This window comes from Theropithecus gelada, chromosome 14, assembly GCF_003255815.1.
Source record: "Theropithecus gelada isolate Dixy chromosome 14, Tgel_1.0, whole genome shotgun sequence".
NCBI lineage: Eukaryota > Metazoa > Chordata > Mammalia > Primates > Cercopithecidae > Theropithecus > Theropithecus gelada.
In genome coordinates, this window is record NC_037682.1 from 56,554,077 (window position 1) to 56,580,357 (window position 26,281).

Below are 26,281 nucleotides of genomic sequence, written 5' to 3' on the forward strand. Positions count from 1 at the left end.
ATGTCAGTGTCGTGGAGGACAAAGAAAGCTGTGGAAATGTTCCAGATTAAAGGAGGCTAAAGAGACATGACAACCAAATACAATACCTGCTCCTAGCCTGAATCCTGTACTGGAGGAATGTGTTATAAATGGTCAACTGACAAAAATTGGAACATGAATAGTAGCTTAGATAAAAGTATTATATCGATGTAAATTTATCAAGTTTCTATCTGTATTGTGGTTACATAAGAGAAAAATTCCTATTTTTAGGAAATATACAATGAAGTATTAGTGGTAAAGGGTCACTATATATATGTAATCTATCCTAAAATGGTTCAGAAAAAAGTTGGTGTGTGTGTGTGTGTGTGTGTGTGTGTGTTTTGCAGGGAAGCAAATGAAATTTAACATTTTTATGAGTCAAAGGAAGTCATCAAGAAAGTGAAAAGGCAACTCATAAAATGGCAGAAAAACTTTGCAAATCATATCTGACAAGAGACTTGTAGCTAGAATATATAAAGAACTCTCCATTTGTTTGTGTCCTCTCTTGTTTCCTTGAGCAGTGGTTTGTAGTTCTCCTTGAAGAGGTCCTTGAAAAGGAAGAATTGATATCGTGAAAATGGCCATACCTCCCAAAGTAATTTGTAGATTCAATGCTGTCTCCATCAAGCTACCATTGACTTTCTTCACAGAATTGGAAAAAACTACTTTAAATTTCATACAGAACCAAAAAAGACCCACATAGCCAAGACAATCGTATGCAACAAGAACGAAGCTGGAGGCATCACGCTGTATGACCTCAAACTATACTACAAGGCTACAGTAACAAAAACAGCATGGTACCGGTACCAAAACAGATATATAGACCAATGGAACAGAACAGAGGCCTCAGAAATAACACCACACATCTACAACCAGTTGATCTTTGACAAACCTGACAAAAACAAGCAATGGGGGAAGGATTCCCTATTTCATAAGTGGTGTTAGGAAAACTGGCTAGCCATATGCAGAAGTCTGAAACTGGATCCCTTCCTTACACCTTATACAAAAATTAAGATGGATTAAAGACTTAAACATAAAACCTAAAACCATAAAAACTCTAGAAGAAAACCTAGGCAATACCATTCAAGACACAGGCATGGGCAAAGACTTCATGATTAAAACACCACAAGCAATGGCAACAAAAGCCAAAATTGACAATTGGAATCTAATTAAACTAAATTGCTTCTGCACAGCAAAAGAAACTATCATGAGAGTGAACAGGCAACCTACAGAATGGGAGAAAATTTTTGCAATCTATCCATCTGACAAAGGGTTAATATCCAGAATCTACAAAGAACTTAAACAAATTTACAAGAAAAAAACAACCCCATCATAAAGTGGGCGAAGAATATGAACAGACACTTCTCAAAAGAAGACATTTATGCAGCCAACAAACATATGAAAAAAGCTCGTCATCACTGGTCATTAGAGAAATGCAAATCAAAACCACCATGAGATACCATCTCATGCCAGTTAGAATGGCGATCATTAAAAAGTCAGGAAACAACAGATGCTGGAGAGGATGTGGAGAAATAGGAATGCTTTTACACTGTTGGTGGGAATGTAAATTAGCTCAACCATTGTGGAAGACAGTGTGGCAATTTCTCAAGGAATGAGAACTTGAAATACCATTTGATCCAGCAATTCCATTACTGGGTATATACCCAAATGATTATAAATCATTCTACTATAAAGACACATACACACGTATGTTTATTGCGGCACTGTTCACAATAGCAAAGACTTGGAACCAACCCAAATGCTCATCAGTGATAGACTGGATAAAGAAAATGGGGCACATACACACCATGGAATACTATGCAGCCATAAAAAAGGATGAGTTCATGTCCTTTGCAGGGACATGAATGAAGCTGGAAACCATCATTCTCAGCAAACTAACACAGGAACAGAAAACCAAACACTGCCTGTTCTCACTCATAAGTGGGAGTTGAACAGTGAGAACACATGGACACTGGAATGGGGGCATCACACACAGGGGCCCATTGCAGGGTCGGGGGCTGAGGAGAAATATGTAATGTAGACGATGGGTTGATGGGTGCAGCAAACCACCATGGCACATGTATACCTATGTAACAAACCTGCATGTTCTGTACATGTACCCCAGAACTTAAAGTATTAAAAAAAAAAAGAACTCTCACAATTCAATAATAAGAAGACAAATAACTCAGTTAAAAATGGGCAAAGGATTTGAATACACGTTTCCAACGAAGATAAACAAATGGCCAATAAGTACCTGAAAAACAAATGGAGTAAAATGTTAATAACAGGTAATCTGTGAAAAGGATATACAGGTGTTCTTTCTACTATTTTTATGTTTGCAACTTTTTGTAAGTTTCAAATTTTTTTTACAAACTAAAAGTTTGTAAATAATCCTGAATGACTTTTCTCTTTGGGCAGTGTAGAGCAGTGTGAAAACTGGTCAGAGGGAACACTATGAGCATGAGCGTGTGCACGTGTTTGTACACCTGGGAGTCTACACATGTTCCACAGAGCACTTCACTTCTCTGCTGCCACTGGCCCCCAGCCCCTGTGGCTTGCCCAGCATGCACACCATCACATCCGAGCAACATGCTTAGTTAACCGGGGGGAAGGAGGTAGAGCCCTCAGTGCTGCTGAGGTAGACAGGTTACTCATCAGTGTGAGCCACTCTACAGGCCTTGTCCCCTCTGGCTGGGGCTGACATAAAGATATATGGAGCAGGTGGGTTAGGCCTATGCTTTGCTGTATTCTGAGAGACTTGCCATCTTCAGAGTTCTCGTTTCCATACTGAAGAGTTTCCCACTAGGCTCAGAAGGGCCCCTCTTTTTCTGGGTTCCCGACCTATGTTGGAGAGGGCAAGGAAAGAGGAGGAACAGGACATATTTATTGAGAGCCCACTTTGTGCCTTTATATATTATTTCACTCAAATGAGACAGAACCCTGCAAGATGGGTAAACTGAGACTCAGAGAGCTTCAGTAACTTGGCCAAGGTCCCACAGAAAGCAAAGGGTGGAGCCAGATTCAAAGCCAAGCCTAGACTCCCCACTTCCCTACTTCCACCAGACACACTTCCTTCAGATACTGAGTTTTTCTTTCTTTCCATTGTTTCTCCTCTTTTGCTGTCTGAGTTGAGGTCAAAGCCTGTTCTCATCTCGGGAAATGAAACCAAATCATTGCTGACTGTAATGGATCAAAAAGACCCAGGCAACTTTGGAAAACACCAGCAGGGCTGCCATCAGCCCTGTTTCTTGAGGCCATGGTGATGTTGGCAATCACTCTGAAGGAAAAGGACAGAAATATCTCTTGCTTTAACCTGCCAAAGCAGACACAGTCTTCAGGGCTGGGTGCCAAGTCAGGGGTACCATGTGGCCAGGGATCCTGGCACACATCTGGATAACTGTTTGAAGAATCTTCCTGCCAAAGGGGGTTGGGGTAGTGGTGAGGACATCTGAGGAGGAAAGAATGGGGTAGTGCATGAAGAGGGTCCTAGGAGTGGCCATTCTAACTTCAGGGTATGGCCAAGGGCAATATGCATGGGTAGGGAGGAAATGGGGAGGAAAATTTCTTGGCAGTTTCCCCTTTATCCTCTGTTCTTCTCCTCTACTTTTCAGGCCTCCCAGCCTCAGCACTCATCCTGTTTCTCATTCTTAAAGGCCTCTCTGTTAGCTGAAGACCCAAAAGAGGGTTGCTGGGAGAATAGGTTGTAAGCCTAGAGCCGCAAATAGCCATCAGACAAGAAGGGCCTGCCTATACGGGCATCAGCTCAGAGGAAAGCAGAGCTGAAACACAGTGATAATGCCATTTGAGTCTTTGGATCCAGCCATGCCTGAAGTCCTGCACTTTTAAATTAAGGGGACCACAAATTTACATTTTCACATAAGAAATTTTCAACTGGCTATCTGTCACTTATAAGAAGAATAACATGAATAGCATTCTAACTGAAACAGTACTGGATTTTCTAGTATGATTTTCAAGTACAGATCTTCTATAACAGCCAAGGGAAGATGCAGAGAAGTTTAGGATAGAGCCATTGCACATGGAAAATCCAGACTCTGGAGACACTGAAGAGAGGAAGAGAGCTGGCCAGCCCCTGCCTCAGGAGGCCTTCACTCTAGGGATAGGGTATGATGCTCGAGTCTGGCTTCGTGTCTGAAGCTCTGTAGGGAAGCCTGGAGAAGGGATACGCCAGCCCCAATCTGAGAGTTCTGCAACCTACAATTTTTCCTGAAGTTGTTCCAGGTAATGATGGTTGCTACCTTCTGCTGAGCCTATGCTACATGACCAGTGTATTATACTATCTATCATTTTATTTCTCACAGCAGCCCTGAGAAGTAGACATATTGCCACAATTTTCTAGATGAAGAACTGAAAGCTCACAATGGTGCAGTAACTAACTGGTCACATAGCTAGTAAGCAGCAGAGCAGGGATTCAAATCTAGTGTATTAGACTCCAAAACCTGTGTTTTTAACAACCATATTGTATGTTACTTCCTCCAAGATGGGTAACTGAGGCAGGGGAGGTTGGTTGGCTATACGGAGGATTAATAATAATCTTTTCTGTTGGTACAGCCCTAGAGAGTTGACAAAGCACAACTGTATATGCAATCTCACTACATCCATTTTACAGATATGGAAAGTGAGGCTCAGAGGTAGGAAGTGATTTACTCAAAGTCATTTGGGCAAACAGGATAAACCACCCAGAGATAACTCTCCTTAAATTAAGCAGGCAGTCTTGAGGACAGTGACGGTATCAGTCTGTCCAAGGAAGGTCTCAGACAGGTGAGGGGACCAACAGGTATTACAGCCACAGACCCAACTGCAGAACACAAATGCCGCTACACCAAAGAGCTCTGAATTCACAAAAAGATTCCCAGTTCCAGCCAGGCCCCATTTATTTTTCAGCAACACCTGATATGGGTAAATTCCAGTTCAACTAGAGAGATTCAGCTTCCTAGTGTTCCCAGGGGGATCTAGCTGTGAAAAGAGCCCCTTTCTTCTGTCAGGACATCCTCAGCAAAAAAGGCTGCAGGACTGAGCTGAGCAGCCTGAAGAGTGGGGACTCCAACTCCCCCCGAGAGTGTGTACCTGCCTGGCTTCCTCCCTGAGGAAAGTCACTGTCCCAGCCCAAGCCCTAGGGGCCCTCACTGTTGGACCTGTCCTGATGCTTTGCCAAGCTCAGAGGCACCTATCCTAGATAGACAAGGCAAAGCTGTCTTTCACTGTTCCCTGGGTGACCCACACCTGGAGGAGTTATCAGGCAGGGATCCAGGTGATGGGACAGAAGGGGCCAGGGCAGCCACTGTTGTTCACTGCTGGAAGTGTGCCAGGGGACTGGAAGGTGAGCAGCAATCCCACCTGTCTCCTAGAAACCCTGTCCTCCGTGTGTAGGGGAGAGTAAAGGGTGGGCACACAGGGAAGAATCCAGCCCTGGGGCTTCCTTGAAGCCAAGTGAGCAGCCTTCTGGATTTGTTTTCCCACAGTGTCTGAAACTGGGGCAAGTGTTGAAGGCAGAACAGAGGAAAAGCAGCAACTTCATGAGGTCAAACCCAGTCTCTCGAGATCTAGGTAGTCCAGCACAGGTTCTGGGAGTAGATGCCAGCTTTACCACTTGATTTCTTTGGTATGACCTTAACTTTTTGCCATCCTTTCACTAGTATTTATTGAGAATCCTCTGCATATTAGGGCATCAATGCTAAGCAAAAAACGGATTCAGTCACCTTCCTGGAGGTTCCAATCAGTGGGGGAGACAAATTAAACAACCAGTACCCCCCTACCCCCACAGAAAGTGAAATGCCCAAGAGATACATAGTATATAATTAGAGAGACTTCACCCTCTCTGGAAGGTCAGAGAAGGCTTTCCTAAAGAAATGATAATGGAGCTGAGGTCTGGAAGAAGCATAGGAGTTTCCTGAAGAAGGTAGGAGGGGACACTGCACACAGAGGGAGCAGGACAGTCAAAGGCAGGCCATTTGGCAACAGGTGACTGGAAGGAACTGGAAGAAGGGCTATGAGGCTGAAGCACAGAGTGGGTATGCAGGGTCTAGGCAGACCATGCAAGAATTTGGGTTTCTCTTAGAGCAATAGGAAGCCTTTTGAGGTGCTCTTAGCAGGGAAGTGAGATGATCACACTTATTGTTTGAGAAGATTACTCTGGCAGCACAGTGAACAACGGATTGGAATGGAACTAGGGAGCATTCAGGAGGCCAGACAGAAAGTATCAGGTATTTGCCTGTAAAATGGGGGTGATGAGAATACTATCTTACAAGCTGTTGCCAGGATCCAATGAGATACTACATTTTAAGTGTCTATTCCAGTACCTGGCACATAGTAAAGGCCCAGTAAGCGTCGATATTGTTACTTTTATCATTGGTTCTTTGCTGAGTGTACATATTTCTCATCCAGGTCTGCTCCTGTGTGATGGGGTGGAGGGGGTTGTTGTGGTTTCCAGAATGGAAACGTGGTTTGTGCCAAATCACAACGTCGAGACCAGAATCCAGGATGCCTGAAACCTGATTAGAATGGCTTAAAAATATGTATTCAAGAAGAAAAACGGGTTCCAATCGCTCCTACTAAGGACGCTGGAGGGATGGTGAATGATTCTTTAGATGGTAAGTCCTAGCACTTGTTGGGAAAAACAGGTGCTTCTCTGGTCGGAGAGCAGATGAGGGCTCGCAGCCGCGTGCGCTCCCGCGGAGGTGGGGGACCCTCGCCACTCCCCCGTTCTATGCCCGCCCGCGGGCTTCCGACCGCACCTGCTCCCCCGGCTCGGAAACGCGGGCCGGGTGCCCGGCTGCAGGCAGAGGGTGCCCGGGAGAGGAGGTCCCGAAAGGCTCCTCCACACGCCTGCACCGGCTGCCCCCTCCCCAGTCACGTGGCCCGGTGGGTGGGGACCGACCTGAAGTTGTAAAAATCCCGACCGCTCCCAACTTCGGAGGGAGCCGCCAGTCCTCCGGGCCCGGGCGGTGGGCGCTGGAGCCCCGGCTGGCGGCGTGGAGGTGCGTTTCCGAGAAGCCGAGCAGCGGCGCGGGCGGCGGGACTCGAGGCATGGCCCGGCTGTCGGTTATCCCCGGGTCGGCCACGGCGTGGACAGGTGAGCTGGGACCCGCGGCCAGCGGCGGAGATGGCCGGGGCTGCCAGGGCATCGGGCCCCAGAGCCCACACCCGTCCAAGGGATGCGGGGCTCCCACGCAGGAGGGGGCGGTTGGGTGAAGAGGCCGCTGTGGATTCTCGGCCCGCCGGGTCACTCCCACCAGCGCCGCCGCCTCCTCTCCCGCTTTGCCACCGGGTGAGCAGGGCACGCGGGACGCCAGGGAGCCTTGCGGGGCGTGGACTCTGTGCCGGCCCCGCCCCCCGCGCGCACACTGGCTGCTACACGCGACGTCACACTCGGCTATAAAAGGCGCGGCGCGGGGCCCTTGCGGCGCTGGAGGAGCTCGAGCTCGAGGCTGCTGGGGAGCCGCGGGCGACCGGGCCGCCGGCGCCTCAAGGATGTTTTACTCAGGGCTCCTTACTGAGGGCGGCCGCAAGGAGACCGACATGCGGGAGGCGGCGTCGCTGCGACAGCAGCGCCGGATGAAGCAGGCGGTGCAGTTCATCCACAAGGACTCCGCCGACCTGCTGCCCCTGGACGGCCTCAAGAAGCTGGGCTCGTCCAAGGACACGGTGAGTCCCCGCCGCCGTTCTTGCCCTGGCCCCGGCGGCTTCGCGCCCGCGGTCTTCCGAGGCCCGGCTGTTGCGGCTTTCACTGAGTCACGGCCCGGCCCGCCGCTGCCCTTGGCTCGCGGTCGCTGCGTCGCTCATTCCTCCCCTTCCAGCACCCCTGCTGCGGTTTCGGTGGGGATTCCGTCCTAGCTTTTCAGCTCGCGCTCCCCTCGGCTGTATCTCCTCCCTGGATGTCTCCTCTCCAGAAGAAGGAAGAGGTCCTGCCCTGCCCTCTTGCCCTCGGGTCTTCTTTCTCTCCCCTTATTCTTAATACCGAATTTTGTTCGTGGGGCTTGTGCCTCCTACGCTGTGTGGCTGGTTCTATGACCCAGACAGAGGTGATTCCTAATGACTTCGTGTGAGGGGGAAAGAAGTGGAAAGGGATTTTTTTTTTGACAGTTGCCAGATCCGGAAGATTTTTGTTGAATCCATTGTTCCCCTATGCAAAATCCACTTCTCTAGTTTTGGTCCTATGTACCTTTGACCTTCCGTCCTGAGTGGGGAGAGAGAAAAGGGGTCGAATGTGAAGGTTTCCTGAACCCCCAACATCTCTTCATCATTCTCTTCACTTCCAGCCCCGCCCCCAAGGAGTGAGTAGAGGGAGGAAGCCAGGCTGCTCCATCTTACCGACCAGCTAATGTGTGCATTTGGGGCTGGGGTGGTTGCAGTCTTTTTTTCTAGCACGGTTTTTCTTGGCATTAAGTAGAAGCACCCCAGGACAGGAGCCCTGGGGTAAAAAATGGTACTGTCCTCTTTCTATAGAATGAAAGGGTGACCAATATAAAGAGCTGTATCTGTCATCCCTCAGCCTCTGTAGTGGTCCTGGGTCAAGTTTATGTTTAACTTTGTAGTTTTATCTGGAGTTTTCTTGTAGTTGGATTGTTTTCTTGAATTTCACAATCGCTTTGTTCATTTGGGTGGTAATGTATGAAACGCTAATTAAATGTCTTTTAACAAATGAAATAGGTGCTCTGTATAATTTTTCTAGTATTTTTTATTTTAAGCTTTTGAAATGTTTAATTTTGGATGTGGTTGTTAGCTCTAATTCATTGAAATTGCCATTTCTGGCCCCAGGAGGGCAGAGCTTCTGCATCCATTTCCTTTTTTTTTTTAATTTAACAGCTCTAATGACACACAGGTACCAGTATAATTTTTCTCCTCCCTGCCATTAGTTGCTTCTGTGCAGGGTTTGTCTACTTCAGTTATCTTGCTCTGTTTTTTGAAAGTTGTGTTTTTTTGTTTTGCTTTGCTTTTTGCACAAGCCGCAGGATAGTTTCCCTGATTTATGCTAACCCAGAGTGATGAGTGATTGAAATGTGCTCCTGCAAAAGAGGTAACTCTCTTTTCCCTTCTTTTACTTTAAAGCAATCTTGATTCATTTAACAAATCAGGTTCGAGAAATATTCTTTCCTTCAGGCCAAATAATCCTATCCTCGTTCCTAGAATGCTCGTCAATCAATAAAGAAGGAAGTATTATATTAAGAGAAGAATTAAAATATGGAATTTTTAAATGCTGGATTTGGTTGTCCTTGGTTGTCAATGAGTTTCCTAGCTTAGGAAGGAGAGCTACCTTAGCTTCCTTCTGCCTAGGATTTCTTATACTACTTCATGCTGTGTAGGAATTCCATCCACTTTTCTGACTCCAGTCTGTCTCAGTTGAGTCACGAAGGGCTGATAGCATAGAGCACAGGCAGCAGGCTGCAAAGAGGAAGGAGCCTCAAGAAGCAGGATATTGCCTTGAGTATGACACATACACATGGCAGTTGACTGTGAGGCTCTGAATCATGGTTCATGCTTTCTGTGCCCCACCGTCATGGAGTTGATTTCCCTCTCTCACTGTTTTCACACCTACAGTGTACAAGTGATTGCACAGAACAGCCAGATTACAGAAACGGAGGCAGACCGAGGTAGGGCTAGGAGAGCCGCAAGCACTGGGGTGAGGCAGCATGCTTAAACTCTTGGAACTGTTGTTGCAGCCTCAGTACAATCTTAGAAGTGACCTTAGAAGTACATTATTATTGTTTTACTTTATAAATACATCTGGGATAGACTAGTGTTGACTCAATTTTCTCTCACTGCAAGGGAAATTTGGAGGATGCTAAAATTAATTGAATAGTTCTTACTTGAAGTAGTTTATAGTATAATCTCAACAGAAGGGGTCCAAGAAAAGGGAGAGGATAGCATCAGAGGGAGATAAGAGAGAGGAAAAATTAGTTGTAATTGACTTTTGGGTTTGTGAAGGTTGTAGGTTGTTTTCCCTCGTACTAGTAACCAATATTTACATTATACTGCTGGGATTTCTGAATTATCTACCTCTTACTATGCTGTTTCTGTAATGTTCACTGCTTGATCAGCCTGCCAGCCCTTTTAGGACTGGCAGAAGGCAACCATAGGAAATCAAAGGGGGTCGTGTTGTCTTGGCCCCAGGAAAGTGCCTTTGCCTATTTCTGTGTATATGGAGTTGGCTGATACAAAGTCTTCTGTGGAAATTATATTTTTGTCTGGCCCTTTTGCATTTATCCTTTTATCTTATATTGTTCATTCTGTATTAGATTAAGAACTAAAACCAGAGATATGAGTGAGCAATATTATATTTGATTTTTTTTTTAAGAGACGGGTTCTCACTTTATTGCCCAGGCTGGAATGCAGCTGCAGTCACATCTTACTGTAGCCTTGACCTCACAGGCTAAAGAGATCCTCCCATCTCAAACTCTTGAGTAGCTAGGATTACAGGTGCACACCACAACACCAGTCTAACTTTTGTATTTTTTGTAGAGATGGGATTTTGCCATATTGCACAGGCTGGTCTTGAACTCCTGGTCTCAAGTGATCTGCCCACTTTAGCCTCCCAAAGTGCTGGGATCACAAACATGAGCTACCACACCCAGCCCTGATTTTTTTTTTTAAACTCGATGAAGCTGGAGAAAAACATCTCCATTCTTGTAAATTTGCCTGTTGTAATTTATCTTGTTTTAGCTACCAGGTTCATTAAAGTTTTTCTCGTTGTGCTAAGGACTTTTTAATTTTTAAAAATAGTCATGTTATGTGATAATGTGCTGTCTTTCCTAAATGATATCATACTTACCTGTATGCATTAGACCATATTCTTACTTGTCTGGCAATAGAGTTTTTCTTTCCTACATATGATTGCTTCTGATCAGAGCTAAATGCTTTTTCAAAACTGACTAGAATTAGGAATGAGGCTGGGGGAAAGATGGTTGAACACAGTAAAGCAAACTTACCATAAAATACCTGAACAGAATCTGTCTATTGGAGCAGGTCTGTGTGGTGTGCCCTATAGATTAGCCATCCATATCACCACATTAAATTTTTATTTAATTTTTTTTTTTTTTTTTGTAGAGACACAGTTTCACTGTGTTACTAGGTTGCTCTCAAACTCCTGGCCTCAAGCAGTCCTGCCTCAGCCTCCCAAAGTGCTGGGATTGCAGGCATGAGCCAGTGTACCTGGTCAGTACTATGTATGTTGAAAAACAGGACATCCCTTGGAAAGCCAATATGTCATTAAACGAATGAGAACCACTTAACCACATTTATAAAACAGGCATTGACTAGGGATACAAGTAGTACAAACCCTTTAACATACAAATATTGAAGGGATTCTGAAAGAAAGAATTCAATGATATTAATCAAGAAAGGCTTTTTGGCTGCGTCTGATGGCCCACACCTGTAATCCCAGCACTTTGGGAGGCCAAGGCAAGTGGATCACCTGAGGTCAGGAGTTCAAGACCAGCCTGGCCAACATGGTGAAACCTCATCTGTACTAAAAAGGTAAAAATTAGCTGGGTGTGGTGGTGCACGCCTGTAGTCCCAGCTACTCAGGAGGCTGAGGTGAGAGAATTGCTTGAACCCGGGAGGCGGAGATTTCAGTGAGCCAAGATTGTGCCACTGTACTTCAGCCTGGGAGACAGACTGAGACTCCATCTCAGAAAAAAAGAAAGGCTTTTTGAAGAAAGAAGCGGTAGAGATTTCTTTCAGTACCATATCAAGAGCTGAGGATATAGCTGAAATCGACAGTCACGGTCCCTGCCCTTGTGCAGTTAACATGCTAGTAGGGCAGGGGTGAAATATAAACAAGTAAATACACAAAATAATTATGTATTTATAATTACTATGAAAGAAATAGTGAGATTTGTTAGTAACTAAAGAGGTGACCTACCTACTTTAAGTTGTATGGTCAGGGAAGGTATCTGTGAGGAAATGACATTTGAACAGAGACCTGGAAGATAAGAGGGACCTAACCATTAGAAATGTTAGGGGAAGAACATTTCAGGCAGAGGGGACAGCCGGTGCAAAGGGATTGGAATGGGAGAGGAATTTTGAGCAAGGAAGTGAGTGTGGATGGTGTTGAATCTGAATGAATAAAGGGAGAGTGGTTTGTATATGGAAGGAGAGGCAAGGACCAGTTGGTTCAGAGCTGTATAGAGAAGGGTAAAAAGTTTGGATTTTTTCTGAAGAACAATGGGATACCATTGAAGGGTTTTGAGTAAAGTACTGTGTTATCTGACTTATGTTTTAAAAAGCTTACTCTGGTTTCCATGCAAAGAATGGACTGGAGAAGGGTAAAAGAAGAGGCAGAATGCAAGTTAAGAGGCTGTTGCAGTAGAGATAAGAAATTACAGTGGTTTGGATTAGATTGGAGGTAGTAAAGATGGGGAGAAGCAGATCAATTCCAGGTATGTTTCAGAGTACAATAGCACTTTTGATGGGAGGTCAGGAAATGAAAAAATCAAGAATGGATGTATGGTGGTGCCACTTACCAAGGTTGTTGGAAAGGAATTAACCCAACATGTTAAAACTGAACAAGACTTTGGAGCGCAAACGTCTTTTATTACTGATCAAGAGAGTAAGGTTTAGAGAAAAGTAATGCTCATAGAGATTAGTGATTCACCCAAGGTAATATGTGACAAGTGGTAATTTGCTGAAAGCAGAAAGCTTTCATGGAGTAATAATTTAAAAGATGAGATTGGGAAGGAGGATGAGTGGTAGTGGAAGGTCTTGAATGCTAAATCGAGGATTTTTCTTTAATACAACTAGCAAGAGAACCACTGTAGGGGAAGAGGACCATGAAAGTAATGTTAGGAGATTGCTTGGGCTTAGCAGTAACAGTAAATGAAGAAGAAAATAAGAGGAGGCAGAATTTCACTCACTGAGATAGGGAATAAAGGAGAATATGCAAGTTTTATAGAAAATATCAGTGGGATAAGTTACGTTTGAAGTGCCTGTGGAATGTCTAAGTAGAGAAGTTCAAAAAGGTAGTTGAATCTATGGGTCTAGAATTGAGATGACATCTGGACATGAGATAGAGTCATCATCATAAAGATAGTAATTTATGCAATGAAAACAGATAAAATTGCCCTGGCAGTATATGTGGAGTGACAAGGGACCAAAGATAGAGCAATGAGGAACACTAATATTTAAGAAATGAACACAGGCTAAGGAACCAGTGAAAGAGACAGGAACAGAATAAACAGGTGGTTTTAGAGGCCAGTGGAGGAGTGTTTCAGGATAAATAAAATGTTGAGTTTATTGCAGCATTGTTTCTAATGGCAAACATATGGAAATAATCTAAATGCCCATTAGTAAATAGTTAAGGTATGTTTATACAACAAACTTGTCTGTCAAGGATTTGCTGTTTTAAAATGTAGAAACTAGGGCAGACATAAGAAAATAGATGCTAAGCTGGTTATAAGATAACCTGGCATTATACCTGCCTAAGTTACATGGTGTGTGTGCACATGCCTTAGTTTTTGCATCTGGCAGACACTGTTAGTTGGCTAAATCATCACCCATTCTTAGCCCTTTTCTATATGCCTGACTCCTCTATAGAGATTATAAAAGCTAAATTATCTCCCAATGTCTGTTAAAGTTAGGAGTGGCCATATGAGTTCTGACCAAGAAGATATGGGAAAAAAACTGCCAAAGGAACTTCTGGAAAAGCTTTTCCTTTTCTGATAAAAGCAATTGATTATGTTAGAGTAGTCCTTCCTCCTTTCTCATTTCTTGAATGTGGATATAATGCCTGGAGCTGGGGTATTCATCTGTGACCATGAAGGAATGTCCAAGAGAATTACAGAGCCAATAGCCCTGAAGTTGTTAAGCTGCTGAGTTAGTATCAGCAGCTTCTATCTCTAGACTTCTTGTTACGTGAGAAAAATAAATCTCCATTTAAACTGCTGTAAGTTGGCTTTTCTTGTGGCTGAACTCTTTTCTGCTACATGGGGTATATTTTTATTTAAAAATTTTTAATGTAAATAATTTAAAACTTAAAAAAATTTAAAGCTGTTGCTTGTGTTAGGGATCTCCGTATCTCCAAGTAAATTCCAAGTAAATGGTGATACTGCTATTTCTTAATTAACTGTTTTCATCACTATCTGTCTAGTCTTACTTTTTTTTTGTTTTTTTTTTTTGAGGCAGAGTGTCACTCTGTTGCCCAGGCTGGAGTGCAGTGGTGTGATCTTGGCTCACTACCACCTCCACCTTCTAGGTTCAAATTATTCTCCTACCTCAGCCTCTCAGGTAGCTGGGGCTACAGGTGTGAACTACCATGCCTGGCTAATTTTTGCATTTTTTGTAGAGGCAGAATTTCACCATGTTGCCCAGGCTGGTCTTGAACTCCTGGGCTCAAGCAATCCGCCCGCCTTGGCCTCCCAAAGTGCTGGGATTACAGGTGTAAGCCACCGCATCCAGCCCTGATTTTCTATTATAATGGATACAAATTTAATTATCTTACACTTTCCCATCATATTCATTCTTCTGTTTTTTTTTTTTTTTTTTTTTTTTTTTGAGACGGAGTCTCGCTCTGTCGCCCAGGCTGGAGTGCAGTGGCCGGATCTCAGCTCACTGCAAGCTCCGCCTCCCGGGTTCACGCCATTCTCCTGCCTCAGCCTCCCGAGTAGCTGGGACTACAGGCGCCCGCCACCTCGCCCGGCTAGTTTTTTGTATTTCTTAATAGAGACGGGGTTTCACCGTGTTAGCCAGGATGGTCTCGATCTCCTGACCTCGTGATCCGCCCGTCTCGGCCTCCCAAAGTGCTGGGATTACAGGCTTGAGCCACCGCGCCCGGCCTCATTCTTCTGTTTTACTAACATTCTATTAAATAACTATTTTGGGTCAAATAAGCATTTACTGCTTACATTATTATGACTATGTTCTTGTTATTTACAGCTGAGTCAAATGTACTATTTTCTTTCTCATAAAAACATTTTTCTCAAAATTAATTTCCTTGGTTTTTTTAAAAAAAGTTGCCATGTAAAATTTAATTCTCCTTCAAGTAACTTAAAACTATAGATGGTCTAGCAAGTCCATTGTTTTCTTGGAGAATCCTTCCTAGAGTCTCCTGTCTTTTCATTTCATTTTGGACTGGCTGCTCTTAAGAGCTATAGGCAACCTGTATCCTGGACTTTTCCTTCAACCCCATTCTCAGAACTGCCTTTGTCTCTCTATTGGATTCTTTTGTTCTTAGATCTCATGCTTTTCCCCTTGTTGTTTGTTTCCCTTGCTTTGGTGAAGCATGCATACCTTTCAGTAGCTTCTTGACAAGACACAGGAAATAACTTTCTTGAGTCTTGACCAATAGTTTGACTAGGTACTATTAGATACTATTAAATAGTTTTACTAGGTACTAATTACTATTAGAAATTATGTACTATCAGATTTTTTTTTTTTTTTTTTTTTGAGACGGAGTCTCCCTCTGTTGCCCAGGCTGGAGTGCAGTGGCACGATCTCAGCTCATTGCAACCTCCACAATGAGTTCAAGTTATTCCCCTGCCTCAGCCTCCTGAGTAGCTGGAATTACAGGCACCTACCACCATGCCTGGCTAATTTTTGTATTTTCAGTAGAGATGGGATTTCGCCATGTTAGCCAGGCTGGTCTCGAACTCCTGACCTCGTGATCTGCCCACCTTAGCCTCCCAAAGTGCTGGGATTACAGACATGAGCCGCTGCACCTGGCCTCAGATTTTTGAAGGCATTATTCTATTGTCTTTTAGCTTTGATTGTTACTGTTGAGTAGTCCTATACTATTCTGATTCCCAATCCTTTGTATTTTTATCATCTTTTTCTCTTTGGAATCTTGTGGGATCTTTGTCATCCATGCTATTCCAAAATTTCACAGTGATGTGAAATCTTGATGTGGATCTTTTTTCATTCATTATGGTAGGCTCCATGTGGGGCCTTTCAATCTTTAAACTCATGTCCTTCAGTTCTGGCCTAGTATGATACTCCCCACTCCCCTTCAGCTGTTCTCGAAACCTGAAAGCCTAGCCAAGCTATCAACTGATCAGTCTTTTTATTTACTCTTACAAGAAGAGTAAACTTTTGGCATTCTCCCCAGTTCTCTGGGTCAAGTGAGAGTCTTATGAAGACTTTAGTCTATTTCCAACCCTAATTGTATCCTTCAATTGTAGAGGTTCTGATACCTCTAACCCCTCAGCCTTTTAGTTTCAGTAAGACAACTGCTTTTACAGCTAGATGCAAATATATAATAGCTCAAACAAAATAGTTTCTTTTTTCTTTTTTCTTATTTTTTTTTGAGACGGAGTCTTGCTCTGTTGCCCAGGCTGGAGTGCAGTGGCACTATCTCGGCTCACTGCAAGCTCTGCCTCCCGGGTTCACGCCATTCTCCTGCCTCAGCCTCCTGAGCAGCTGGGACTACAGGCGCCCGCCACCACACCTGGCTAATTTTTTGTATGTTTAGTATAGATGGGGTTTCACTGAGTTAGCCAGGATGGTCTCGATCTCCTGACCTTGTGATCCACCCGCCTCGGCCTCCCAAAGTGCTGGGATTACAGGCATGAGCCACCGCACCCAGCCTATTTTTTCTTAAGTAACAGTATTAGTGGAAAAGTCAGCAAGACAGCCTCTTCCATTTAGTCCTTTAGAGACAGTAGCTCTTCTGTCTTCAACATGTGGCCTCTGAGAAGGTTACCATAGTGGTCATCTCCACTCCAGCCAGTGGGAAGAGGAAAAGAATATGGAGAAGTATGCACAGGAGATTTTTATGGGCCAGGCATAGAAATGGTGCATGTCACTTCCACTCACATTCTATTCTGTAGAACTCAGTCATATGGCTATGCCTAACCGCCAGGAGGGCCAGGAAAGAATCTAGGTATCTTCCTATGAAGAAGAGGAGAACAAGGATTTTAAAGAGCAACTGGCAGCCTCTGCCGCTTCAGCTCTCTGTGAAGTGAAATGGTATAAAGCACTTAGCTTTCTCTAGTCCAGGTCATTATTGCTGCTTTTCTGCCTGCTATTGAGATTCCAGAATTTTGTCAACATCTTTTTTTTCTTCTTTATTGTTCTTTTTGTTTTGTGGGTTTAGGACTTACTCTTTTACTGTCATTTTAGTGAAATTTTGACTGGAAGCAGAGGTAAATATGCAGCTATATTGTTACTTAAGATATGTAGGCATAGTAAAATGACCAGAGAAAAACATCTCTGAGGTTCATACGGGTTTGTTGGCTGTAAATTTTCTATTCCTGAACTATATTATTAATACTTTTTAGTTATCAAAGAGAATGAAAAGAATTATGTATAGTGACATAGAAAATGCCTTTTTTTTTGAGACGGAGTTTTGCTCTGTTGCCCAGGCTGGAGTGCAGTGGCACGATCTCGGCTCAGTGCAAGCTCCCCCGCCCAGGTTCACGCCATTCTCCTGCCTCAGCCTCGTGAGTAGCTGGGACTACAGGCGACTGCCACCACGCCTGGCTAATTTTTTGTATTTTTAGTAGAGACAGGTTTCACTGTGTTAGCCAGGATGGTCTCCATCTCCTGACCTCGTGATCCACCTGCCTCAGCCTCCCAAAGTGCTGGGATTACAGGTGTGAGCCACCGTGACTGGCCAGAAATTGCCTCTTATATATTAAATGAAAATAGAAAATTTCAGAACAGTTTTATAGTATGTTTATTTTTTTATATGTTTATAAATGTATTAATATTTTTTGAAAGATATACTTCTAAATTTAATGATCATTATTTGTCGGGAGTGGGACTGAGAAGGGTTTGAGAGATTGGGGAGGTTTTTGCTTTTAATTTTATTTATTTATGTATTTGTTCATTTATTTATTATTTTGAGATAGAGTCTTGCTCTGTTGCCCAGGCTGGAGTGCAGTGGTGTGATCTAGGCTCACTGCAACCTCGGCCTCCTGGGTTCAAGCGATTCTCCTGCCTCCCCGTCTCTAGTCGCTGGGATTAAAGGTGCATGCCACCACGCCTGGCCAATTTCTGTATTTTTTCTTTTAGTAGAGATGGGGTTTTGCAATGTTGGTCAGGCTGGTCTCAAACTCCTGACCTCAAGAGATCCACCTGCCTCAGCCTTCCAAAGTGTTGGGATTACAGGCGTGAGTCACCGTGCCTGGCCTTTGCTTTTTATTTTATATATTTCAGTGATACTTAAATATTTTACATTGAGCATGTGTTTGAACCTTTTTTTGGTTACTAAAGAACAAGTAAAGGAACAGTCAGCAGGGCCAAATTCACTAGAAAAATCTAGTAAAATTAAGGCTGAAAATGTCTACTGTATTTGGAAATCAGAGGTCGTTATTGGTATGGGATAAGAAGTGATCTCAGTGAAGGAAATATGGGATATCAGGAAATAGATGTCATGGTTTAGGCTTTTTAAAAAAAGACCATTCCAGATAAGGAGGGTGATTAAAGGAGGTTGTAGAGTCAAGGCAGCAGGATCTGATGTTTTGTGGAGGAGTTTTCTCCCCAATATCTAGGAACTTTTAGTATGTTTTATAACTTGTGGAAGAAGAATCCAGTAGAAAGAGAGGACAATACAGAAAAGGGATGAATTCAAGCAGAATGATTTCAGAACTTCCCTCGTTTGTCTCATCTCTCCACTAATGATTAGGCTCCTTTGCAAGATTAAGAACCAGATAAAGTTTTTAGCAAGACCAATGTAGGAAGACATCCCCAAACTTTAGGTAAGAGGACTTTGTTTAGATGGTCTTTGAAACTCCTTCCAGTCCTCACTTCTACAAGTCCAGTTTTATCTGAGTAGGTCCTAGATGTAAGCACGGATGTAACAGAAACAAACACCCTGCTTTAGTATGGCTTGAGCTAGGAATCCAGTCTTACTGGTGAGAGAGATTCGAATGAAGCATTTTTGTTTCTTTTGAGAAGCAAAGCATTATCCCAGTGTTGCATCAGAAAATCTGACAGAGTTAGCACTTCCTCCAGCTCCTTGTCAAGCTAAGAAGCTCTCATTTTCTTTACAAGTGCCTCTCCCTCCACTTTTCCCAAAGATACCAATTTAGAATGTGCTTTGCCAAGAATCAGTGTATTTCGGGAATCCATTTCTTCATCTCACTAGGGTTACAATGAGTCATGGCTGTGACTCCATTCTTCCTTAGGAATCTGAAAGGTGGCAGATACTGAAGACCTCCAGTGCCAGCCCCTCCCCTTGAAAGGTTCTAGGCTCTGGGCTTCTAAGAGTGACTTCCTTCCCCATAGAATCAGAGTGTCATCTGGTATATGTTAGATAGAAACTTGGGGTGAAACACTCTCCTTTGAGGGATTTTAAATGCTATTGTAGCTGGGCATAAGATATTTGTGTATACAGATTTCTCCAGTCAAAGGATTTCTTTTCAAGAGATATCTTAAATTTTCTGGAGGCCACTTTGAATGGGAATGGTGGAGCATGACTATATCTGCCCTAGGAACTCTCCTAAGCTCTATCAAAGTACAGACTTAAACTCACACTTCTCATTCTGCTTCTTAACATTAGGCATCCTGGCATGCATATAAGGTCTAATTAAGTCTCCTGCTTCTTGGTCAGTGTCTTCCCCCTTCATACCCCCACTTTTGGGCCATTGAAGGGAAGGGAAATGGATGATAAGATAGGGCAGGAGAAACCAGTGTTTTGAGGTCCAGAGGATGCCAGCAACGATGATTCTTATGTGTTCTGTCAGGTTTCAAAGTGTGTCTGCTGAGAGGCTTGCTCAGCAAGTGTGAATTCCTGTCTTTTCACCCTATCTACCCATGGGTGACTCAGCCCACAGGAGAGCCAGCCACTAAGGTATCTATAGGCTGCATCTGAAAGATAAGAGAGTGAGACTTGACACAGAAGTAGGCAGAGCTTCTGAATACCGGTGTTAGCTAAGTTTCTTCAGCCTATGAAAATGAGCTGCCGTTTCTATAGGGCAGTGATTTGCTGTCACCTGGGAAGATACAGAGATCACTTATTCTAGACTAAGACCACTTTTCCCTTGAAATGCTCTTGTAAGGGGAAGAAAGGTAGCAGGCCTAGGTTAGTCCAAATAACAAGGGCCCTCAGTTCTCTTAAGCCCTAGAATATTTATCTGCCCTCTCCACATTTCCCAGTGTCATATCTTGCATTTTCATTCATTCAGGGTGGCCTACTGCAAATTGGTTTATGGTACCTGCTCTGACAATACCAGTGAAGTCCTCACTTGAAGGAAGTATAAATGAGAAACAAAGGTAGAGCTCAGTTATGGGAGGCTCCTTCATTATTTTTATGGTACCTGGGGGACAATGGGAAAGAGGGATGTGGCCTGTCACTAAGAAGTCTCTGCTTTCTATCCCTCAAGCAACCCCATAATATTCTGCAGAGGCGCCTCATGGAAACCAACCTGTCTAAGCTCCGAAGCGGCCGTGTCCCTTGGGCCTCTAAGACGAACAAAGTCAATCAGGCTAAGTCTGAGGGGCTAAAGAAGTCTGAGGAGGATGACATGATTTTGGTTTCTTGCCAGGTAATGTTCTGAGAACAGATTTTCCAGGGTTTTCTGGAAAGTAGGATGTGGGACCCTCTCCCCCTGACTTTATAGAGTATGGGTCTCATGGAATTCATAAGTAAGTTTTAAAAGGGCCATTCCATGCAACACTGGAAGTGTATGTGACATTTTGTATGCACGTGTGTATACATGGGAAGAAGGAACAAAGCTTTCATCAGATTTACAAATGGGTATGTGATTTTTAAAAAAAGTTTAAGAGCTATTTGTTATGTAGCAGAAAACATCTAGAGTTTTTGGGGGGATCTTCTGTCAGCCCTGGATTCAGCAGGAACAAGAGCCAGTCAAAGGCAGACTTAGCAGTGGGTAAAGATGGGACACTATAACCCATAATTGGGAGGATGCTCTCCACCCCTGCCTTTCATATGACATCTGCTGCTTGCTGTCTGCATCTCCTTTCCCTTCTGCTCCTCTGGCTCTTGTTGAACAGTACATTTCCTCCCCACAGTGTGCTGGAAAGGATGTGAAAGCCTTGGTTGACACAGGCTGCCTATATAATCTCATCTCTTTGGCCTGTGTGGACAGATTGGGGTAAGTAGCCACTCGTACTGAGTGGAACTTAGATGTGAGTGTACTCTTCGCTTGACTCTATTTTATGGTTAGAGATGGTGAGCATCTCTACGGCAGCTCAAAGAGAAGTATGCAGAGTTCAGATCTCAGCTGGAACCAGAGTCCTTAGTAGAGGGGAGGAGTGGTGGGTTATCAGGCAAGTGGAGAAATCAGTGAGCATGGAAACTTTTGGCTTTCTGTTAACTCCCCCTATTAAGTTTTGAGCAAAGACCTTTGAACTTGAATGAGAGAGCCTGAGACCTCTGGCTCATTGTGTGCCCTGCCCTGATCCACTAGACAGCAAATTAAAGGAGCTGTCCTGTTGGTATACTCCATCCAGATGAATAAAAGTAGGGATGTGGTGGGCCTTAGCTTACTCAGAGTCTTTCTGGAGGATGCACTGCCTGTCCCCAAGAAACATCCATCAGAACTGAGAAGAGGACTGCAGCTGCTACTGCGCCTGGGCCTGGGCCTGGGCCTGGGCCATCATAAAGATGATTAGCCAGTAGTTTATTTTGTTTGTTTTGTGTGGTGGAGCCTCACTCTGTTGCCCAGGCTGGAGTGCAGTGGTGCAATCTCGGCTCACTGCAACCTCCGCCTCCTGGGCTCAAGTGATCCTCCTGCCTCAGCCTCCTGAGTAACTGGGACTACAGGTGTGCACCACCATGCCTGGCTAATTTTTTGTATTCTTTGTAGAGAAGGGGTTTTGCCATGTTGCCCAGGATGGTCTTCAACTCCTGGGCTCAAGCGATCTGCCCGCTTCAGCCTCCCAAAATGCTAGGATTACAGGTATGAGCCACTGCACCCAGCCCTGAGCTTTTTATGTGGTGAAAAGATGAAGTATAGTGCAACATGATGGTTCCAGAAAGACTAATATGTCCTGGTGCATAATTAGGCAGCAGACTGCCATGATTCCAAAGGAATTAATAACCATCTGTAAAACTGCAATTATTTTTCTTTTGGATGGGCTATAACATCAAAAGAGAGGAAATAGAGGAAAGCAGAAGTATTGGCACAGAAAGTCCATAATTAAGTATTTATCCACCAACCCATAATAGCTCTGGTGCTAGCTATTACAATCAGCTTATGTAACATGTGAAACCTTGGTACTGTTTCTTTCCTTCCTCCCCTGCACAGACAAGTTAAATTAACAAGGATTTTCTCCGTGATATTCCTTGCTGCTACGAATATCAGTGCACTTACCAAATAAGTACTTGCCTCCACTAACATTATAGTCTAAGACAGACTGATGAAGACAGAATGAAATAGAAAGGACAATGAGAAAATTAGACATTGAACAAAGCACCTTCTAAAATTAGGATTAACGTGACTTCTCTGGTATCTGTTACTCACAGATTGGTAAAAGGACGTGTTAACTCAATTGCCTCACACAATGGTGGGGACAGTAGGATACAGAATAGGATTCTCTGAATATGTCAGTTCCCCTGTCTTCACCAATACACATAAGTGATGTAAGGTTTTTGAGAATGGGAGATGAGTCTTTAGTGTTTTTATATCCCCCTGGCATGTTTAGGACAAAGTGCTGAAACAACAAATGTAGGATGGCTAGCACTTTTTGGTAAATTAATCCCAGGAGATCCCTGGAGAATTCCAGTTGTAGGTCAGAAGGTAGGCATTGCAGGATTCTATCAGGAATCTCTGTCAAGGGGATTTTGGTATCTTCCTTTTTGGTGCAGACTCAAGGAGCTTGTCAAATCCCACAAGCATGAAGGAGAAAAGCTTTCTCTACCCCGGCATCTCAAAGTAGTGGGCCAGATTGAACACCTAGTGATCACACTGGGCTCTCTCTGCCTGGACTGCCCAGCAGCTGTGGTTGGTAAGCAGAATTGAGGGCGGGACCTATGGACCCTAACATAAACCCTCTCCCTACCCCCAACAAAACCTCATGAGATCTCATGCCTGTAAATATTGACTTTTTCAAAATGGTTCCCATTTTTCTGTACTATAGATCTTGTCCCAATTTTTGGTCTCCAAAGTACTAGATGGGCCCTGAGCTACATTCAAGACATGTTGAGAATCAATCAGTTAAACAAATGTGGAGGTCAGATAAAAAAAATTCAAGGAGCAAGAGGCCGAGTGCAGTGGCTCATGCCTGTAATCCTAGCACTTTGGGAGGCCAAGGTGGACAGATCACCTGAGTTTAGGAGTTCAAGAACAGCCTGACCAACATGGAGAAACCCCATCTCTACTAAAAATACAAAATTAGCTGGGACTGGTGGCGCATGCCTTTAATCCCAGCTACTTGGGAGGCTGAGGTCGGAGAATTGCTTGGACCCGAGAGGTGGAGCAGAGATCACGCCACTGCACTCCAGCCTGGGCAACAAGAGTGCAACTCCATGCCAAAAAAAAAAAGGAGCAAGAAAACACATTTTTATGTACAGGTGAAAATGTCCCCTGAGAGCTTTCCATGAACTAGAAACAGAGAGCAACTTACTCCTTTGCCATAAATCCTTTGATAATTTCCCACCACTTTCCACACTTCTCATACATTTTATTCTTGACTACTCCAAGTTATTGGTCTTTGTCTAAAGACCTTTGTCCTTTAGAGTAAAAAAGACCTGAGTTTGCATCTTGGCTCTATTGCCTTGTAACTTTAATGATCTAGGAAAATTACTTAATACAACACATGCTTGACCACGTGCAGTGGCTCATGCCTATAATTCCAGCACTTTGGGAGGCCAAGGTGGGTGGATCACCTGGGGTCGGGAGTTCGAGAGAAGCCTGGCCAACATGGTGAAACCCTGTCTCTACTAAAAATACAAAAATTAGCCGAGTGTGGTGGTGGGCGCTGGTAATCCCAAATCTCCTGCTGAGGCAGGAGAATTGCTTGAACCTGGGAGGCAGAGGTTGCAGTGAACTGAGATTGCGCCACTGCACTCCAGCCTGGGCAACAAGAGCAAAACTCCATCTCAAAAAATAAAAAAGTAAAAATAACAAAAAAATAAAAATAACACATGCTCAATATATGCTTATTGGATGTTATTGGATGGATGGGTGGAACCTAATAGTGATTAGGCCGACTTCTAAGCAAGCGTGGAAATGGCTAAATCTTAATCATCTTTTTGTTTTATTAGATGACAATGAGAAGAACTTGTCCCTTGGTCTACAGACTCTCCGATCTCTGAAGGTAAGATTGACTCCTCTTACCCCTTGATACTTCCTCTCTGAGGCAGGTATCCTCTTACACAGGAACTCATAGTGGTATCACTGACAAGTTACCAGTGATTCTCCTGTTTTCAGTGCATCATAAACTTGGATAAGCACCGGCTGATCATGGGGAAGACAGACAAGGAGGAAATCCCTTTTGTGGAGACAGTCTCTTTGAATGAAGACAAGTGAGTGCCCAAGTGGGTCAGATCAAGTCACATCCATTTGTCATGAGCTGCGAGCAGGGCAGTGGTGGTTCTTAGACAGGACGTGGGGTTGTATCCTGTCTTTGGCTTCAGTTATACTACAAATCTACCCTTCCCCACACCCAGAGTTCACCATCCCATAAAACTCTGTAGTGCACACATCAGAATGAGCAATGGTCATGTCACACAGAGTGGTAGGGAAATGAGTGGCTTTGAAAGCAAAATTTTACTTGCCTTCAGCTTAACTTTTTCTGAATATGGCATTATTTCTTCTGATATTTATTTCTCATTTCAGCACTTCAGAAGCATAACTACAGCCTGCAGCATGTCTGCACATGTGCATACACACCGGGTTGACAGATTGAGAAAACTGGGTTTGAACCAAATGCCGTAGCAACTTGCTGTGGACCAAGTCCTTCCATTTAATAGAAGCTCTAGGGGCTCCTTCCCATTCAGACCTCTCTAGACTATAGTCTATGCTTAGAGATCTTGTCTGGTTATAGCCATTGTTTTTTACTCCTTTGATCACTTAATTTATAGACCTTTTTTGACACTGCCAGTCTCACTTGTGGCCTATTTCTCTGCTGCTTCCAGGAATTTGCTTTTATTAGTCAAGTATAGGGGCTGCCAGGTTCTGTGTCTCCATAGATATATTTGCTTCTTTTCCTATAGCTAAAATGTATAATAAACAGGAACCTGACCTTTACCTCCTTTCAGCTGTTTCAAACAGGTGCCAGGATACCTATGTCTTGGAATTAGAGTTTCTTCAAATTGATTAATTGATTTTTCAAGTATGGATTACGTGAAAGAGCCCAGGGACATCATCTATTACAGTTTAACTCTTTCATTTAAAGGTCCACAGAGGCAAGTGAATTGTCTAAGTTCATATATTAGGTCAGTGACTGAAGGGACTGAGAACGCAGACCTGATTTCCAAGCCAGGACTCCCATGCTGCCTCATTTGTATTCAAGCCTTTAACAGGAGGGCAAAGAGGTGAGAATGTGTTTTAAAAAAAAAAAAAGAAAGAAAGAAAGAAAAGGGCAGAGCAGGGGAGGAATATGCTCTGGAGATGGATGCTAGGATGATTTGCGTAGCTCTCCCTCCTGTGTGCCAAGCCCACTAAAATTTCCTTGCCCCAAACTGTCACATTTGGGCCCTCATCTTGGTGCCTAAAAACTGAGCATACAAAGATGAATGAAATGGTTTCTCATTGTGAACCTCTTGGAGGAAAGGAGGAACCACAGACAGAGGAATATTAATCCCTCTCTGAGATGGAATTGAAGGCTTAAGTAAATCAGAGTGTCACTGTCAGACGTTGATTACTCCCAAGATCCAATCAGCATTTCTGCCTATCCTGTTATGTGTCTGCCAAGGACTTAAGTAGCTGGAAACCAGGAGTAGAGAAGGGGGCGGGTGGGGAAGAGCAAGGCCAGAACAGAAGGGAGTTGAATGAATAATCAACTGGTGGAGAGGCCTACCTAGATAAACCTTTCTGGGAGGTAGGGAATGACATTTTCAGGCAAGGAATTGAGACGTTCAATTCTGTCCTGGTACAAGGAAAGAGGCAGAGCAGGAGCCAACAATGTTAAAGACAACTTTTTATAACTGCCCAGTATTTCCTGACCCCTCTCAAAGGTTGGGGAGAATACAAGGTTTCTTGAAGCTTTTTGATTGGGGTATCACATTAGGCACGCAGGTGTCTGTAATGGAATCTCCCCTTCAGTTTGGTCATAGAAGTGCTTGGACAAGTCAGAAAAATAGCTAGCTGTGGATATCCCTTTAAGATATTCCCAAGTCTACCCTGCATCATAGCAGTAGTTCTCAGTGTTTTTGTTTAAAGGATCCCACTTTGAACTTTGCCAAGTA

At 43.9% G+C, this 26,281-nt stretch overlaps 2 protein-coding genes across 2 annotated transcripts in view; one reads left to right on the forward strand and one right to left on the reverse strand.

Annotated features, from left to right (window-relative positions):
- Nucleotides 1-7,419, reverse strand: part of LOC112606575 — a 63,335-nt gene extending 55,916 nt beyond the window's left edge. The window contains exon 1 of the mRNA XM_025357205.1: nucleotides 6,914-7,419. Coding sequence (XP_025212990.1) covers nucleotides 6,914-7,160 — 247 coding nt within the window. The 5' untranslated portion in view covers nucleotides 7,161-7,419. The remainder of the gene's footprint in view (nucleotides 1-6,913) is intronic.
- NRIP3 (nuclear receptor interacting protein 3) lies at nucleotides 7,299-25,421 on the forward strand. The gene is made up of 7 exons (XM_025357204.1): nucleotides 7,299-7,680; nucleotides 20,292-20,453; nucleotides 20,941-21,023; nucleotides 22,739-22,878; nucleotides 24,137-24,189; nucleotides 24,303-24,397; nucleotides 24,711-25,421. The coding sequence occupies exons 1-7, from the start codon at nucleotides 7,507-7,509 to the stop codon at nucleotides 24,724-24,726; spliced, it is 723 nt and encodes a 240-aa protein (XP_025212989.1). The 5' UTR covers nucleotides 7,299-7,506; the 3' UTR covers nucleotides 24,727-25,421.
- The last annotated feature ends 860 nt before the right edge of the window (nucleotides 25,422-26,281 follow it).

Excerpts from the sequence above, each read along its gene's own strand:
- NRIP3 (XM_025357204.1), top strand. The coding sequence starts at position 7,507 with ATGTTTTACTCAGGGCTCCTTACTGAGGGCGGCCGCAAGGAGACCGAC. Across the intron at positions 7,681-20,291 it reads TGGGCTCGTCCAAGGACACG|CAACCCCATAATATTCTGCA; the intron begins GTGAGTCCCCGC and ends CTATCCCTCAAG. Across the intron at positions 21,024-22,738 it reads GCCTGTGTGGACAGATTGGG|ACTCAAGGAGCTTGTCAAAT; the intron begins GTAAGTAGCCAC and ends TTTTTGGTGCAG.